The sequence below is a fragment of the Amblyraja radiata genome, chromosome 20 (assembly GCF_010909765.2).
Source record: "Amblyraja radiata isolate CabotCenter1 chromosome 20, sAmbRad1.1.pri, whole genome shotgun sequence".
In the NCBI taxonomy this organism is placed as follows: domain Eukaryota; kingdom Metazoa; phylum Chordata; class Chondrichthyes; order Rajiformes; family Rajidae; genus Amblyraja; species Amblyraja radiata.
Window position 1 is genome coordinate 24,330,059 of NC_045975.1, and position 18,070 is coordinate 24,348,128.

The following is an 18,070-nucleotide window of genomic DNA, read 5'->3' on the forward strand; positions in this document are numbered from 1 at the left end:
TATTTTGTTGGTTCAAAGCATCTCCCTCATCTCCACTCATTAAATAATTAAACAGAAAGCTGACATTCTAGAGCACCCTACCAACCAAATCCAGAAAAAAAATTACATAATGCAGGTTCTTTGACAAAGGACTCCCACACAGGGTGTCTCTTTTATAAACCGTGGTAATTTTTTAGTCCTTCCAGGTGAGCAAATTGCATGTGCACTTGTTCAAAAGAATAATTAAATACGATAAAATAATGGATTGAGAAGGCGACTTTCAGTTTCTGCCGTTTCTTCTTGCAATGCAAGAAAAATCTACAGAGTTTAAACTCAGTCAGTAAGTTAGATCTAAATGACCTTTGAAATTATCAGTTTACTTAACTTCCTTACAGAAAAGCTAAGCTGTACAAATCATTAAGGTTCAGGTTAAATTGTTAGTTTAGTTTAGAGATGCAGCATGGTAACAAGTCCTTTGGCCCAACAATTCCATGATGACCATCGACCACCCATTCACACTAGTTCTATGTTATCCCACTTTCGCATTCACTCCCTACACACTAGGGGCAATTTACGGAGGCCAATTAACCTACAAACCCGCACATCTTTGGGATGTGAGAGGGTAGTGGAGCACCCGGAGGAATTCCATGTGGTCACAGAGAGAACATGCAAACTCCACACAGACAGAAATTGAGGTCAGGATCAAACCTGAGTCTCTATTACTGTGAGGCAGTGGCTCTATCAGCTACCACTTACTAGTAAGTGCTCCAAAGGTCTTGGGTGCTACTGGTTGGAAGGTACAAAATGAAGGAACAGGGTGGCTGCTGCTGCTGATTGATATCCAGTAGGTCCTCTGGGAAAGTATGCACAGACATGGGGTGAGAGCAAGGTTGTACCACCACAGTTGTGCCATCTTCTATCACCCGATGTATCTGCATCAGCTTATATATATATATATATGGTGATATACCAGATGGTATCCTTCAATGCAAACACCACCTTGTCTCACCTCTTTCCAGGTGGGGGGGAAGCAGAAGAGGAAATCAGAGTAGAAGCAAACTAAAACAGAAATTTGCTTTTTAAAATTGATGAGATTGTTACATTTTCATTATGAGTCTAAATTCGAGTATATTATGGGGAGTACCACCCATTGGCCAATGCGCCCAAAATTCATGGATAATCTTTCATCAATTTTCTGCCCCTTATCACGAGCATAGACTCGGAAAATTACAACAACAAACAGACATTTATGTCAAATAGCACCAGCGTGTACTGGATAAAAGGAGCAGTTGTCCTCTGCAGCACAGAACAGTAAAAGGGTTATTTTTTTCCCTCAACTTCCAATCTACAACACGGAAAGCGGATGCTTACTCAAGAGTAAAGGATTGAAATCCACCTTATTTTGTAGGGTGGCCATTCCTTAGGTTAGTTGCTGCAAACAAAGAGATGCTTGCACAGAAAGGATTCCAGCAAAAGGTACATCATTTTAAAACAATTTTGCAAGCACTGGAGGAAGAAATTTGGCCATGAAAACTGTGTCAGCTAACTGGAGCTATGTACTGCAGCCCTGTTCCTCTAATTTTTCCCTGAAACAGTGACTTTTTGTTTTAAAGCAAGAGGCAGGTACTGTATAATATAGTCAAAGTAAGAGTAGTCTCCTGGACTAGATTAATCCCTTGAGAAGTCAGAAAAGCATTTTTCCACAATTTCTCTCCTTAAATGGGCTGGACATTTACATTTCTTGAACTCTCCATGGAGATTACATAGCTTCCCACTGGAATAGGGTAGAGATGCATTGTAATGTGCAAGATATCACATCAGTGTGGGATAAACTTAAATGGACCTGATCTTTCCCTGTTTGTCAGTTTTCACGACTTTGTATGGATCCTTTTCATTTATATTCACTGTTAAATCTTATCCAATTGCCTTTAAGTGCTGGTTTAACCTCTCCCCGAAACATACATAAATTCACAGGTATTGGTTATAAAGCTTCCAGATTTGAAGCAAAGGGAATTTAGGAATATTGTCAGGAAGACAGGTTTCAGGTTAACCTGATTATCACATCATTCAGTTTTTGCTATCGTGAGACCTGCTCGCTTGCAATCTTTCTCCCACTCTGATTCTAGGGTTCGCAACTGAAATGAATATGGACAACTTCCATCAAGTTACTGATGAGTAGAGGGCTTACCGCACAGAACTGCAGTGGGAGAAAGACCCTCATCAGGGGTCAGATGAAGACCCACCTTAGCTGGCATCAGCCAATGTCCTCTCACCCACCTGACTGAAGACCACTACTCGTAAGGTACAATGAGCTAACACAGAAGCAAACCTATCAAAATAAACCATGTGGCTTGAAATCAGATTCACACCATAGTTTTTGCAGGTTTCTGTGTCCCACTGGAACTCAGCAATGCTTGTTATTGTGCAAGGGGAGATTGTGCCTCAGTTCATTTTTTGAATGGTTCTATCATGATCGTCCTTGCATTCCACTGCTGACAGAGCAATGAGCATCTGGGCAGCATAATAAGTGGCCATGATGATGGCCCTGGAGTAAGGCACAGGGAAGCAGAACTTATTGACTGCGATGGTGAGGTCGGACACCATGAAGAGCACAGCTCCAAGGCAGGCAGATAGCTTAGTCCACGTCCAGAGGTCGTTGAAGAGTTGCATCCCAGCAATAGCACGCCAGCCCATGAATCCGATCAAAGTGATGTAAACTGCCACCAGGTAGGTGAAGGGACCAGAGAGGTACGGGTACAGCATTAAGTAAGAGACTCCGCAGATAACCGTCACCACACAACCGGGCACAGGCTTCATGGGTTTCATGCCAAAGGCTGAGGAGTAGAGGACGTGCGTGATGGCAAACATGAGCAGGCCTGGGGAGTCAGCAAGAGAAACTGGTGTAAATAAAAGGAAGACGCAAGGAACCACAGAACAAAATAAAACACAAAGTGCTGGTGGACACCCTTTTGTCTCCTTTTCATCTCTAGCCTTTGTCCACCCATCTGCCAATCAAAGACAGGCTTTTCGATTCCCCATCCCTCTTCCAGCTTTCTCCACCCCGACTACCATCTGTCTGAAGATGGGCCCCGACCTGAAACATTGGCTTTCCATTCCCTCCAGAGTTGCAGCCTGATCCGCTTTGTGTTTTTTCTTAAATAAAAGGCTTTCCATTTTAAAAAAAAAATGCATATAAAGAAGAATAGAAAAGTTCAAATTTCCAAAATTAGGTGTTATGACAGAAGATGTAATAAAACTGTCTAAAATTTCTCTGCTGCTAAATAACCCTCTGGGAATCAGCATGAACTAAACTGATCAGAATGATTCAATTGTGCTTTTAATGATTCTGTTCTGATTTCCAGTTTTGAGTTAGATGATTCTAGTTAAGGATACAACAGGTTTCACCACACACAAGTTAGAGAAAATTAAACACAATACTGAGCAAAGTGAACCCTGCTGGGGAAATGTGTATCTGAGGACAGTCCATGGTTGTGTTCACCTCACACACCGAATACACAAACGCTGTCCATATTCACAATAAAAGCAAAAAGCAACCTAATGAGGAATCAAGAGGTTATGAACAGGCCCAGAATCGTCCACATGAATTGTTGGCTTTGTGAGAGTGTCTGCTTTGTCAAGTTTTTGAGTTATTTCATATTTATTTTATTATATTCTTCTTTATATTGCAATTTTTTTTTAAGAAGGAACTGCAGATGCTGGAAAATCGAAGGTAGACAAAAGTGCTGGAGAAACTCAGCGGGTGCAGCAGCATCTATGGAGCGAAGGAAATAGGCAACGTTTCGGGCCGAGACCCTTCTTCAGACGAGTTTCTCCAGCACTTTTGTCTACCTTGTAAAATATTTTTTTTTAGTCAAGAGAATTAGAATTACCTTTATTGTCATTCAGACCTTGCGGTCTGAACGAAATTTCGTGCCTGCAGTCATACATACAATAATACAATAATAAACAACAATAAACACAAATTAACATCCACCACAGTGAGTCCTCCAAGCACCTCCTCACTGTGGTGGAGGCAAAAATCTTAGGGCTGCAGTCTCTTCCATCCTCTTCTCCCTCTGCGCTGAGGCGATACCCCACCGGGCGATGGTACAAACAGTCCCGCGGCTCACCGAACCCCGCAACGGGCCGGCTCAAACACCGCGGCCCGGGGTGGTCGAAGCTGCCGCCCTCCAGTCCAGCGGTCGCAGCCGCTGGCCCGCGGCTGAACCCCGGACTCAGGTCACCGCCGCCAGAACGCCGTCCCTGCCACCGGAGCACCGTTCCAGCCCCGAGCCGGATCGCCCTCACGTGAGTGCCGTTCCTCCCTCGAGCTGGGCCGCCCCGACGGGAGCGCCATTCCACCCTCGGGCTGGGCCGCCCCGACGGGAGCGCCATTCCACCCTCGGGCTGGGCCGCCCCGACGGGAGCGCCATTCCACCCTCGGGCTGGGCCGCTCCGACGGGAGCGCCATTCCACCCTCGGGCTGGGCCGCCCCGACGGGAGCGCCATTCCACCCTCGGGCTGGGCCGCTCCGACGGGAGCGCCATTCCACCCTCGGGCTGGGCCGCCCCGGCGGGAGCGCCATTCCACCCTCGGGCTGGGCCGCCCCGACGGGAGCGCCACAGCCCCTCACGGGAGAGTCTCAGCCCCGCGCCAGGCCGCCCTCACGGGAGCGTCACAGCCCCTCACGGGAGCGCCGTTCCAGCCCCGAGCCGGACCGCCCTCACGGGAGCGAGCCCAGGGCAAGTGAATCTGTGGAATTCATTGCCACAGACGGCTGTGGAGGTCAAGTCAATGGATATTTTTAAGGCGGAGATTGACAATTCTTGATTAATAAGGGTGTCAGGGGTTATGCGGACAAAGCAGAAGAAAGAGGTTGAGAGAGAAAGATAGATCTTGATGGGCCGAATGGCCTAATTCTGCTCCCATAACTTATGAAAATATTTATTTTGATTCATATTTTAATCCAGCAGACTCAGGACATGGGTAGTGCCAAACTAGATGTTAGATATTATTTTTCTTACTACTTGAATGCATTTTTACTTCACTATTTTTTAAGATGTTACTTTGTGGAATAATAAATTTTCCAATGAAACCGATAAATTTAAAGAGAGTGCAGGAAACATAATCCTGCTAAGTTTATGTGGGAAGCAGAACTAGTTGATCTTAAATGGAGTGTGGAATGACATAACATTGTCTGAAGAGGGGTCTTGACCCGAAACTTCGCCTATTCCTTCGCTCCATTGATGCTGCCTCACCCGCTGATTTTCTCCAGCTTTTTTGTCTAACATCATCAATCAACCTTTAATAACATACTATAACAACATTTAAAACACACGTGGATTGGGACAGATAGGAAAGGTTTTGAGGGAAGTGGAGCAAATACTAGTGTAGATGGAGCATCTTGGTCAGCAAGGGAAAGTTGGACCAAAAGGCCCATTTCCATGCTCCTATGACACCTAGGATTTCGTGATCATTAGGATTTTCCCATGATCAGGAATTTGAATGTCACCGAAGCTTCACTTCCAACTCTCAGCCTCAAACTGGGATCTTACCCAAAGTATCAAATGAAATGCCATTAACATTCAATAATAGATCAGAGATTTACTGTGTTGGTAAATTAAGGATTCGGAGAAATTATTTTTAAAAAGTTCTTTGTTGGAAAATGCAAAGGGGTTGATCAGCCTGTGGTCAGAATGCCAGAACAAGGGCTGTGGTGAGTTAGAATCATAAGAATCATACAGCATGGAAACAGGCAAATCATCCCAACTTGCCCACACCAACCAACATGTCCCATCTACACCAATACCCTAATCTGGACAAGAGACTGTACGTCAACCCGATCTATTCCTCTCACAGTTTTGTATACTTCAATAAGATCACCCCTCATAGTCCTGCGCTCCAGGAAATAGAGCCCTAGCTTGCTCAACCGCTCCATTTAGCTCAGGCCCTTAACTCCTGGCTACATCCTCATAACTCTTCTCTGCACCCTTTCCAGCTTGATAACATCATTCCTATAACATGGTGCCCAAAACTGAACACACAGGGTACGTAGGTACATGGGCCCGGATGAGATGACAGGGAGCACAGTAACGGGGGTCAGACATTGGGAACTTACTCCATCTTTGCACACTCACTAAGACATCACACCATCTCAAGAATCAGGAACCAGAGGAGGGATCAAGAACCAGAGGACACAGGTTTAAGGTGATGGGGGAAAGGAACCTGAGGGGTGACTTTTTTTAAAAAAAACACGAAGTGGGGTGGGTATTTGGAACGAGCTGCCAGAGGAGGTAGTTGAGACAGGTACTATCGCAACATTTATGAAACATTTGGACAGGTACTTGGATAGGATAGGTTTACAGGGATATGGGGCAAACACAAGCAGGTTGGACTAGTGTAGATGGGTCATGTTGGTGGTTGAGGGCAATTGGGCTGAAAGGCCTGTTTGCATGCTACATGACTGAATCAATATCTGCCGACCAGGATCGCACGCAGTTGTATTAACATTGGAATTGGTGTGGAAGTACTGTGGCGCTTCCATTAATACAGCTGAATACATTTAATCTTTTCAGGCATGTAGCCAGTGCTTAAAGCATGATTCAGGAAACACTCACCGTGAATAAAGTAGCCTTGCTCCTGCCAGATGAGAAATGCATCCCCCAAAGCAGAAAATATCAGGCCTGCCAAGATCTTTCTCGCACTGGGCTGTGTTCCGAGGAAGTTGATTCCATGAGCCAGCAAGAACATCCAGAGACAGAAGATAGGGAGACACTTGATCAGTGCACTGAACCACGATGGACTAGAGGTTGGCAGCCAGAGGACAAAATATACACAGGTTGCCTTAAAGAAAGGCACCAGTTTAGGTCCCTCACTTTTCACCTACACGTGGGCAAACAAAAAGAGAAATACAATGTTACTATACTGACATTTCTGTACATTTACCATAAAATAGAAACAAGAGCAGGCAGATGCTGCTTTGCCAAGTAGAGACGCAAATTACTGGAGTAACTCAGCGGATCAGGCAGCATCCCTGGAGAACATGGATAGGAGTTTCAGATGGGACCCTTCTTCAGACTGACGGGTCAATCAGTCAACAAGAAACATCATCTATTCATGTTCTCCAGGGATGTGGTCTGACCTGCTGGGTTACACCAGCATTTTGTGTCTTTCCTACCATATAAAACAGGGGTTTTTTTTTAATTTAATTGATTTATGCTTTTCTGGCAATCTTCCTTGACCTTCTCAATTTTATCAATATTACTTTGGCCATTAGATACTAATGAATTTCATTTATTCTTAAACTGCAAGGTAGAGGCAGTTTAATAAACACACTCTCATGTCCCTTCAGTGTCATTCTGCTGAAATCGACATCACATTGAGTAGAAAATGTTCCTCAGGTTCAGATGACCGTGGAACTCCGTCACTCTCCCCCCCACCCCCCCACATTGACCTGAAATGTTTGCCGTTTCTTCCTCCACATGAGCTGCCGGGCTTACTGATTGTTACCTGCATTTGATGTTTTTATTTTAGATTTGCAGTTTTTAGTTTTATTTTCGTGCACGAGAGATCAATCAACATCTGCTTCCTGTTGTTTCACACTGGAAGGGCCTGCTGACAAGAATCTGCTGACTGTTCAATATTTCTATCTAGTAAAGCTACCTTAACAGGAAACGCAGGCCTGCTGATAGAGGACTATTTTGTGGATGTACGAGGTTTCACTACTGGTTTTAGGGAGGAAGAAAAGTCATGTGTTGGTATCCACGTGAATAATAGCACTGCAAGATTAATTTCCCTTATACAGTAGTCTGCAAAAAATGTCAGAGCATATCCAAAAAGTGGCTTGAACTACTGCAGGCTTGTGGCTCTCTTTCTTCTCTTGGAGAGTCGTAATTTATTGTCACACTCAAACCCACGTCACTTTCAGTATTAATTTTGCACAGGCTAAATGAATGGCAGACAATGCCAATGTTGGTGTCCATTTCTATTGTTGTAGTTCAATATCCCTGATCGTATGCTTCCACTGTCTGTCCCAAGTGATGTTTGCTTTCTACTAGTATAACAGTAAAATAATTAAAAACCTTTCGTAAATTCATTTTTTAATCACGTGCTGAATTTTTCAGGCATTGCTAGCTCATTACGAATTTATTTTTGAATATTTTGTAACAGAATATACAATGTTTTTTTTCCATTGTATTCAAAAGGCACTTTTAGAAAATGTACAAATGTTCCTGTCCACAAGCAAGAGTTGTTGCATTGCACTTGCATTTTTTTTAATTTCTAGTCCACCGATTCCAATTCCTTCCTGTGTATACCAAGGAAATTGAAGAGGACACTTTAGGAAAGTTTGTCAGAAGGTTAGGAGAAAGAAAATGTGTTAGGACGTTTGATTACATGAGATTTAACAGGGGGTGATTTTTGCAGCACTCAGAGCACGTGATGAAAAGTAGAGACAAGGAACTGCAGATGCTGGTTTACAAAATAAACAACAAAAAGTGCTGAAGTAATACAGCAGGTCAGACAGGATCTCTGGAGAACATGGGTAGATGACGTTTCGGGTCAGATCCTTTCTTCACTGATTCACACCTCATCAATCCTCTAGGTTCACAATTCTCTAATCCTCTTTTCCTCACATCTTATGTAAGTTCATCTCTGGCCTTTGTCATACCTATCAACCTCTCTAGCCAAAATGTCACCTATCCATGTCCTCCAGAGATGCTGCCTGACCTGCTGCGTTACTCCAGCACTTTGTGTTGTTTTTTTTATGAGAAGAAATTGTTTTTCCATTTGAAACTGAATAAAAGTTGGGCAAACAGACCATGCATACAATGAATAGGTGATGTTACACCAATTGGAGATCTGTAAAATCCTTGTTATTTGGAGATCATGACTATTATTCCATATAAGCCGTGTTGCTAACTTCATGAAAAGTTGACAATAGCAAACACTCCAATATCTAGCCATTTGCTGCTCTCCTGACAAGTTTCATCGCTGTATCTTTTTACCTGCCACAATTATATTAAAAAACTCCCCAGGTTTTGTACATCGTAGACAGATAGAGAGTGAAACTATGTTATCCAAGCATGCACTCCAAGATAAAGTAAACCAAGTGATTCTGCCATACAAACATACATAGAGAGTGGGCGTCATACAGCACGGAAACAGGCCCTTCGACCCAACTTGCCCATGTCGACTAAGGTGCCCCATCTACGCTAGTGCCACCATTTTTGCCCATATCCCTCAAAACCTTTAAATTACCTGTCCAAATGTCTTTTAAATGTTGTTCTCGTACCTGCCTCAAGTGCCTCCTCTTGCAGCTTGTCCCATATACCCATCACCCTCAGCATGAAAATATCAGAGTTAAACTCTAATCTTTTTGTTTGGCCCATATCCTTCTAAACCGTACCAATCCATGTACCAGTCCAAATGTCTTTTAAATGATGTTATAGTACCTGCCTCAACTACCTCCTCTGGCAGCGTTCCATATACCCATCCTTTGTATGAAAACATTGGTGTCAAGCTCTAATCTTTACGTCTCTAAAGGACTTAGCCCCAACCTCACGAGTCAAGTGTCAAAACTGTTTTATTGTCATATGTACCAAAACGGCATTCAACCATTCACCTTCTCTCACCTGGCAATGTTATGGCTTATTTCAAAAGACACAAGATATTGACCCAATTTAAGCAATGGTACCAATGAAGGAATGAGAGGATCTTATGAATTTGTCATAGTTCCCATATCAGATTTCGGATCCTTTTCTAAAACTCCAAAATACCAATATTTTAATCAGAGCAGAAATCAGATCATGAAATTGTAATCCATTCTGCAAGAGGTTATGCTAAACGTTGGATAGGACATACAAATCATCTAATGGCATTTCAAACTACAATCCATAGAATACTGAAAATGTTAAATCTTTCATATTTCTCTTAGGTTTCACAGTGGAATGAGTAGAGTGATAACACAGCATGGAGTTTGGGCAGAGTTTTGCACGCTCGCATCTTAATAACATTTATCAGCAGCTAACATGACAGAGGTATGGGACAGCCCTCCACTTGCAAATCAAAGAATTCCATGCTATGAGAAAAATAGAATCATACTATAATTATACATTTTATAAATCATTCCTCAGACACCTGGTCTCACCATTACACACCTTTCCCTCACTTTTCCAAAAGCCAGGTACAGTAGTATGAAAACCCATACTACCAGATTCAGGGACAGATTCTTTCCAGCTGTCATCAGGCAACTGAACCATCCTACCAACAACTAGAGAGCAGCCCTGACCTACCATCTACTTAATTGGACCTTCGGACTATCTTTAATCAAACGTTACTGGACTTTGTCTTGCATTAAATGTTATTCCCTTTATCGTGTATCTGTCCACTGTGGACGGCTCAATTTGATAGCATGCAACAAAAAGCTTTTCACTGTACCATGGTACATGTAACAATAAACTAAACTAAACGAATACATCCAATCCTCATGATGCACCACACTTTCCTGAACACTTGACTTGACTAGCATCCCATCCATGAGCTTGAACATTCGCTTCCTCCATTATTATCATGCAATGGCCGCAATGTTTAGTTTAGAGAAACAGCTCAGAAACAGGCCCTTCGGCCCACTGAGTCCGTGCCGACCAGCGATCCCCATAGACTAGCACTATCCTACACACTAGAGACAATTTACAATCTTTAGCGAAGCCAATTAACCTACAAACCTGTACATCTTTGGAATGTGGGAAGAAACGCAAGAACCCTAGGAAACCCACGTGGTCACAGGGAGAACGTACATACTCCGAACAGACAGCACCCCTAGTCAGGCTCAAATCAAGGTCTCTGGCGGTGTAAGGCAGCAACTTTACCACTGCGCCACCGTGCTGCCCATCTGGAAGGTGATTGCACCCTACCCACCAACCCTCTCTGACATGCAACTTAGAGGGCAGCAGCTGCACAAAAGTAACCAACTTCAAGTCAAACATCATTCTGTTTAGTACATTATTACATTTGCTGGGTCAAAATCCTAAACCCCCTTTCCTAACCTAATAGCAGTGTGGGAAGAAATGTATTGTCATAGCACAACTGTAGCAGTTCGACACCACCGTCTCAAGTACAATCAGGGAAAGATAACAACTATCGCACAAGGACGGCAACTTGTCAAGCAGCATCTCTGGCAAACACGGGTTGGGAACATTGAACACTCCAATTTTTGATAAACAATCCCCACTTTTTCTTCCCCTCTTGGCCTACCTGTGTGCGCACCCATCTCTCCCTGCTCTCCCCCTCTGTCCCATCCCATTCACTTAGCTCCTCTGGTTTCACGTTCCATACCTCTTCTATCCTTATCTCCTACTTTTCATCTCTGGTCTTTGCCCAATCATCTGCCAATTAAAATTCTCCCTCACCTGTATCCACCCATCACTTGCCAAACTTTGTCCTGTTCCCACCTCTTCCAGTTTCCTCTCTTTGACTACAACTAGTCTGAAGAAGGGACCTGGCTCCACCTATCTTGTGGAGGTCTATTCATGTCCTCCACAAGATAGACACTAAATGCTGGTAACTCTGTGGGTCAGGCAGCATCTCTGGAGAAAAGGATTTGGTGAGGTTTCAGGTCGGAACCCTTCTTCAGACTGCTGAGTTACACCAGCATTTTGTATATTTTTTGACAGACAACAAATGAGTGTCTAACAGCAACACCCACATCCTGCAAATGATTTAAAACAAACACCATTTCTATGATATTCAGTATGGATAAAGAAGTCAATGACAAAATCAATTTGGTAGAATCAGAACTGAATGTCATTGGACAAGTTATTGGTACAGGTGCACAACCTTATATCCGAAATTCCAAATAACGAAAAGCTACGAATACCGGACATTTTTTCGGTCCTTGAAGAAAGGTCCTTGAAGATGTTCACCGAGGGCGGCCCGCAGAGGTGACAGCGGAACCTCCGGTCGGTCCTCGAAGAAAGGAGAACTAAATCCCCATTCATAAAAGAGAAGGTGAGGGTATATTGCGCGGGAGGGTTAATAATTGACAATCTGCTGCTGCCTGCCTGCTGAGTTAAAAAGTTCCCACGGTGGACTCACGATACACAGTGTATCGTGAGTCTACCGTGGGAACGTTTTAACTCAGCGGGCAGGCAGCAGCAGATTGTCGCTCCCTTCAGTTTCACCCCACCTACACCCCTCTGCTTCCCGGCCATGTGTGTGACCCCTTCCCTCCCCTCTCCAGCTCCCCGCCCATTGCACCGGCGCGGGGGCTTTGGACTGTCTTCACGTCGGCGATGCCAGCAGGTCAGTGCCAGTCACCGGAGACGTCAGGACCAACGGGACACCGATCCCCAGGCCCACTGCAAGCACAGAGATCCCAGAGACCCACAGCCAGCAGCAACTCTAGCCCAGCCCCGTTCCAACTCCAGAGGAACCCGGGTTGCGGATGAGGGGGCGCAGCTCGGGCTGTGGGCGAACTGCCACTTGTCGCCATAGCGGCCCATCGGGGAGCGGGTTCCTCTGGAGTTGGAGGGGGAGGGGGGTATTGTGCTGTTTGATCGCCCCCTGCTATCCCAGGGACAGGGAGACACAGCGGCTTTTGAAAATGGTGGGCAATCACTTCCAAAGTTCTGCCCACACAGTCAGTACACCTCTCCTACACTTGTCTACCGCACTAAGATCATCTCGCAGAGAATGATCCCAGCCTAACCCTCCCTATTCTCTCCTATTCTGCAAGAAAAAACTACATTGAAGACTCAAACTCGTGATCGAGTAACTGCCGGGATCGAGGCGCAAACTCGCGACCTTGCGGATATGAGCCGAGCACTCTACCACTGAGCCAGCCGTTAAAATCTACGCTAAAAATCTTCCATTCCGAAAGCCGAAAAATTCCGAATTACGAAAAGTGTCTGGTCCCAAGGCTTTTGGATAAAAGGTTGTGCACCTGTAAGTGAATATTACAAGTTTTAATGCTCACGGTCAGTGCCATTTTGGATACATGAGACTGAGTAATTAGGAGAGGATAAACTGACCTGCTCAGCACCTCTTTCATGTTCTTCTGAGCCTGTATATTCACTGTACAGCCTGATATAATAAACTTATCTTATTGCTTTTTTTTTGCCCATTTAATATTGCTGCAATAGACCTTCTGATCTGCCAATGTGACAGTAATCTATCTATGTGTATGAATGCTGGCACTGTTTCCATCTGCAACAATCAATGGAGTCACTAGCCATTAAATGTACTGGGGGGAAAAAACGCATAAATTTTAAACTCTGCATTGTCTCGAGAAAGTGACCTGAACAGGTCTTTCTCTCTCTCTATAATTAACAGGACATAACATTTCTATAAAAAACACTAAATAAAAAAGAAAATGCTAATTCAGCAGGTCAGCCAATTTCTGAGGAAGTAGAGTTATTGCATCAGCATTAATTTTGTACATGCAGATGCTTGATAGATATGCTGACAGATAGATATGTAGATAGCAGATAGACAGGCAAGCAGATAGACAGATCGATAGGCAAGCAGACAGATAGATAGATAAGCAGATAGATAGACAGGCAGACAGATAGACAGACAGAGCAAGTGTTTAAACAATCCCCTTGGTCCACTGATTCCACAGCAACCATCGATCATCCGATCACACTAGTTTCTACATTATCCCAAGTTTGCATCCATTCCCAATACACTACAATTAATTTACAGAGGGCAATTAACCTACAAATCCGCACCTATAGGGATGTGAGAGGAACCAGGATTTGCCAGAGATAACCCACATGGTCACAGGGAGAACGTGCAAACTCCACAGTCAGAACCCGAGGTCACGATCGAACCCAGGTCTCTGGCACTGCATGGCTGCAGCTCTACCAGCTGCGCCACTGTGCCACCCCTCTAAGTACTTGCGTTGTTTGTTATTTGCAATTCATATTTGCAACATCTACAATATTAGTAGGAAGGGGGAATGATGGGCACAAGGAGGCAGGTGGGCAGGGCACAGGGTGAGAGTGTTAAAGCAGAGGCTTATATCCTTCATGATAATTAATTTACATATTGTAGATCTAATCTGGCAATACTGTTATTAAAGACGTCCACTTCAGTCAGTCATAATACTATTCAGCTATTTTTGACAATGGATATCGGTCGGCTTTCTGTACCCTCTTTATTTGCCGTTTTCTTCCAGGTGTTCAACATGGAGAGCGAGGGGGTGCATTAGATAATCAGGAGAGGATTTCTTGCCCATGTTTGACTGATGCCACATGACTTCATAGCAGCCTGGATCTACTGTTGAGGACTCACATGGACTTCCTTTTTCCCACCTGGATATAATTGGGCCATATGCTCTGCAGAGTCTATCTTGTTTAGTTTAGCATAGTTTAGTTTATTGTCACGTGTACCAAGGTACAGTGAAAAGCTTTTTGTTGCGAAACAGGTCAAAATGGGGAAGTCTGGAGACACAAGAAACTGCGCATGCTAGAACCTTGAGTAAGAAACAAAGTGCTGGAGTAACTCAACAGGTCGGGCAGCATATCTGGAGGACATGGATAGATGACATTTTGAAATCCTTCAGACTGACATACAGATGGGGTTTTGATTGGCAGATGATTGGATAAAGGGTAGAAATGAAAAGAAGACAAAGGGTGATACCAGAGATTTTTTTTAAAAAGGAAGCGAGCAAAAGGATGTCAGATAAGGAGAGAAGAGAACGTAAAGCCTGAGGGAGGGCATAGGTGGAACTGAACAGAGATAGGAGGAGGGGGAGGGGAAAGGAGAAGTGGGTGCACACTCAGATGGGGATTGGAACCTCAGCTCTATGATCTTTGATTGGTACTACTGGGGAAGTCTGGTACATTGTATGTAAGGTATGATTTCTTGAGCAAAAACATCAACCTGATATGCCTTCCCTCTTTCAATGTGGCCGTTATTGTACAACTGACTAACTTGCTGGGACATTTCACATTAAATTGAGAGGCAATCACACTGTAGGTTCTGGAATCACACCCAATCCATCCCAGGAAAGGATGACAGATTTTATGCCCTGAAGGACAGTTGGGAAACAAATACGTTTTTTTTTTACAATGTTGCTACTTTTACAGCCATCATAAGTATGTATTTTGTTAAATAGGCCAGGTTATTAACCGAATTTAAATTCCACAAATCTTGTGGGAATAGAACTCGGGTCTGGGGACTGGCAATCAGTGCATTTGGTTGACTTGAATAGCAACAAAGAACAACATATGCAGAAAGTACAAAAAGATCCGAAATAAAAACAGAAAATGGTCAAAAATAAAAGTCGAGTACCAACTGATGGAGAGAGGAACTGTTTCAGATCGGTGACTTGAACTGATGAGAGGATCAGCGGCGTGAAACGTTGTTTTTTCTCCCTCAAATGTTGCCTGAACCTAGCTGAGTATTTCCAGCATTTCTGCTGTCGCCTCTGATCTGTAACTCTGGCAACTTAAGCACTGCGTCATTTTCTCCATGTTTTTAACCAGCTTTTCCTCCATCCCTTCTCTCCCCGCAAACTCCTGGCGTCCAATAGCATCTGCAGTCACCGGACCACGCATGTATCTGTTTCTATCACATGACAGCTCCTGTCAGAACAAAAATAAACGCGAAAGAAAGATATAAAACCCAGAGGAAGCGTGTAGGAGAGAGTGAACAAAAGAGCTGCCACCACCTGCAACATGCAAGCAAATAAAAGCGGCAACATGCAAGCAAATAATCTGTCCTGTGAACTTGATCCGCCGCCCTCCACACTCTGTACATTTAATAATTGCACGGCCACAATTATTATAACTCTGCAAAAGTTATACAGATATTTGAGATTTCCCGAGAGATGCAGCTCGGCGGAATGAAGTTTTGCCTCACAGGTAAACAAAGTCTGGTCCCATCCCAATCTCCGGGCCCTGGCCCGGGGGCGAGCTCACCACGGTAACCGGCGACACCATTCTCCTCTCCTTCCCGCTCGCCGCCTCCTCTTCCTTCCTCCCCCCCCCCCCCCACCTCCTCCTCCGCCTCCAGATCCGCTCCGGGCTTCGTTCCCACCCCCGGGATGGATGGATGGATAGATAGATAGATGGATGGATGGATGCCTGCCGTTGCCGGCGCCCTGTGCCGTGACCACTGCTGCTCCAGTCCTGCTCTTCGCTTCGTCCCGCTTCTGTTTCTCTCCGGATCCCCTGACGTCACGGGGGGAGGGGGGCTCCGGGAGGGGGTCACGTGACGTCACATTGACCGCCAGTAAACCCCGAGGATGTGTGGGGACATAGAGTGGGATCCTGACTCTGGGGCTGCCCCAACGACAATGAATGCCTTCAACAAGAGTCGCTGCCTCAAAGAGGCAACCAGCATCATCAGAGACCCACACCACCCTGGCCACACTCTCATTTCATCCCTGCCACCAGAAAGAAGGTTCTTCCATACACCCTCCAAATAGTCTTCAAACTATATAGACGGGGCCATTATTTTTGATTCTGTACTATTGTTTATTATTTGTTTGCTTTATATATATATAGATTTTTTTCTTTGTTTTTTTATCATGGGTTTAACATATATTTACATATCTGTTGTGCAACTGCAAGTAATTGTTCCGTTGTGGAACTTAACTACCAGCTGGAAGCCAATAACTCCTGATGTACAAGTAAATAGCACCGTTCAAAAGGATGATTGAGTATTTGGAAATAAATAAATTGCATTGGTTAGTTTAGTTAAGTTTATTGTCACCTGTACCGAGGTACAGTGAAAAGCTTTTGTTGCATGCTAACTAGTCCATTGCACATGTCAGCTCGACTATTCAATTATCATTAATGTTTAATTTTGTAGATGAATAACTGAAATGTTGCTATATTGCAAATAATACAGACAAAATTACAGTTAACATGTATTGTTAAATGATCGAATAGTCTAATTCTGCTATGTTTTATGATTTATGATCTTACAAGTAAAAATACAGAAGTAACATTTGCTTGTTCTGGATTTTTACTTGTAAAATCATACATCATAAAACAGGAGCAGAATTAGGCCATTCGAAATTACATTTGCTTGTTGCATTAATTTCAGAAAATCACATAATCGGATAATGGTTTCAACAAGCTTGGAGGCCATTCTGTCTGTCGAGTCCATAAATACTCTGTTGAAGTCATCCAGCTACTTCCTACATTCACTCCCCAATGCCCTGCAAATTATTTTCTTCCAGATATTTATCCAGCACTTTTTTGAATGGTACAATTTCCCTCCTCTACTACCTTTGGCAATGAATGCCAGAATCTAAATGCTCGTTGTGTGCTCGTACTTTTTATTTTTTGTTATAGACAATAAACAATAGATGCAGGAGTAGGCCATTCAATGTGATCATGGCTAATCATCCACAATCAGTACCCTGTTGCTGCCTTCTCCACATACCCCCTGACGCGGCTAATATTCACCCTCATTCTAAATTTCTTGGTTCATGAATCTTCTGGCAATAGACATACAATGCCTATGTTGAACATAATGCCAAGATAAATAATCTCTGCCTGATCCATATCCTTCCATTCTCTGCATATCCGTGTGCCTGTCTAAAAGCCTCTTAAATGCCACTATCGTACCTGCCTCCACCACCACCTCTACTCCGACCACATAATTTAAGCATTGGTGGTGAAAGTTTTGTAAACAATAGGCAGGTACAGAATTGGCAGTCACTTGGAGAAATGTGGATGAATTAGAGAACTGTATGGATTTGTTCAAGGTCAATTAGACCTCACTAATTAATAGAATTTTTGGATTAAGTAACGCAGAGGAAACGATCAAGGGGCAAAATTCAGTTGAACAGTTTAGATTTGATATTATTGTGACCATTACAATGAGGGCAATTTAATTTTGATGTTTATCCTGGCTGTGATTGACTTAAAGCTAAGTATTCTGAATATCAATAAAGCATCCTCACAAGAGACAAGACTTGCAAAGAGAAAATTGTTACAAGAAAATAAACAATCCACATTCAGTGGCATCAACTGTTGCTGAAGCTGTGAAACACAAAGATAAAGATCCCCCCCTATAGAATCATAGAGCCAGAGAGCATGGAAACAGGCCTAACTTGCCGATGCTGACCAATATG

At 43.8% G+C, this 18,070-nt stretch overlaps 1 protein-coding gene across 1 annotated transcript; it reads right to left on the reverse strand.

The window, feature by feature from the left end:
- Window positions 1-625: 625 nt before the first annotated feature.
- Window positions 626-16,124, reverse strand: tmem86a (transmembrane protein 86A). Its single transcript, XM_033039055.1, has 3 exons — window positions 15,903-16,124; window positions 6,597-6,861; window positions 626-2,855 (listed from the first exon to the last, which is right to left on the reverse strand). The coding sequence occupies exons 1-3, from the start codon at window positions 15,921-15,923 to the stop codon at window positions 2,422-2,424; spliced, it is 720 nt and encodes a 239-aa protein (XP_032894946.1). The 5' UTR covers window positions 15,924-16,124; the 3' UTR covers window positions 626-2,421.
- Window positions 16,125-18,070: the final 1,946 nt, after the last annotated feature.

Bases quoted from the DNA above. Each gene is read 5' to 3' on its own strand.
- tmem86a (XM_033039055.1), bottom strand. From the start codon at position 15,923: ATGGTGTCGCCGGTTACCGTG. The intron at 6,862-15,902 runs GTGAGCTCGCCC...GCCCACGTGTAG, and splicing joins TGGTGTCGCCGGTTACCGTG to GTGAAAAGTGAGGGACCTAA. The intron at 2,856-6,596 runs GTGAGTGTTTCC...CTGACTCCCCAG, and splicing joins GCAAGGCTACTTTATTCACG to GCCTGCTCATGTTTGCCATC.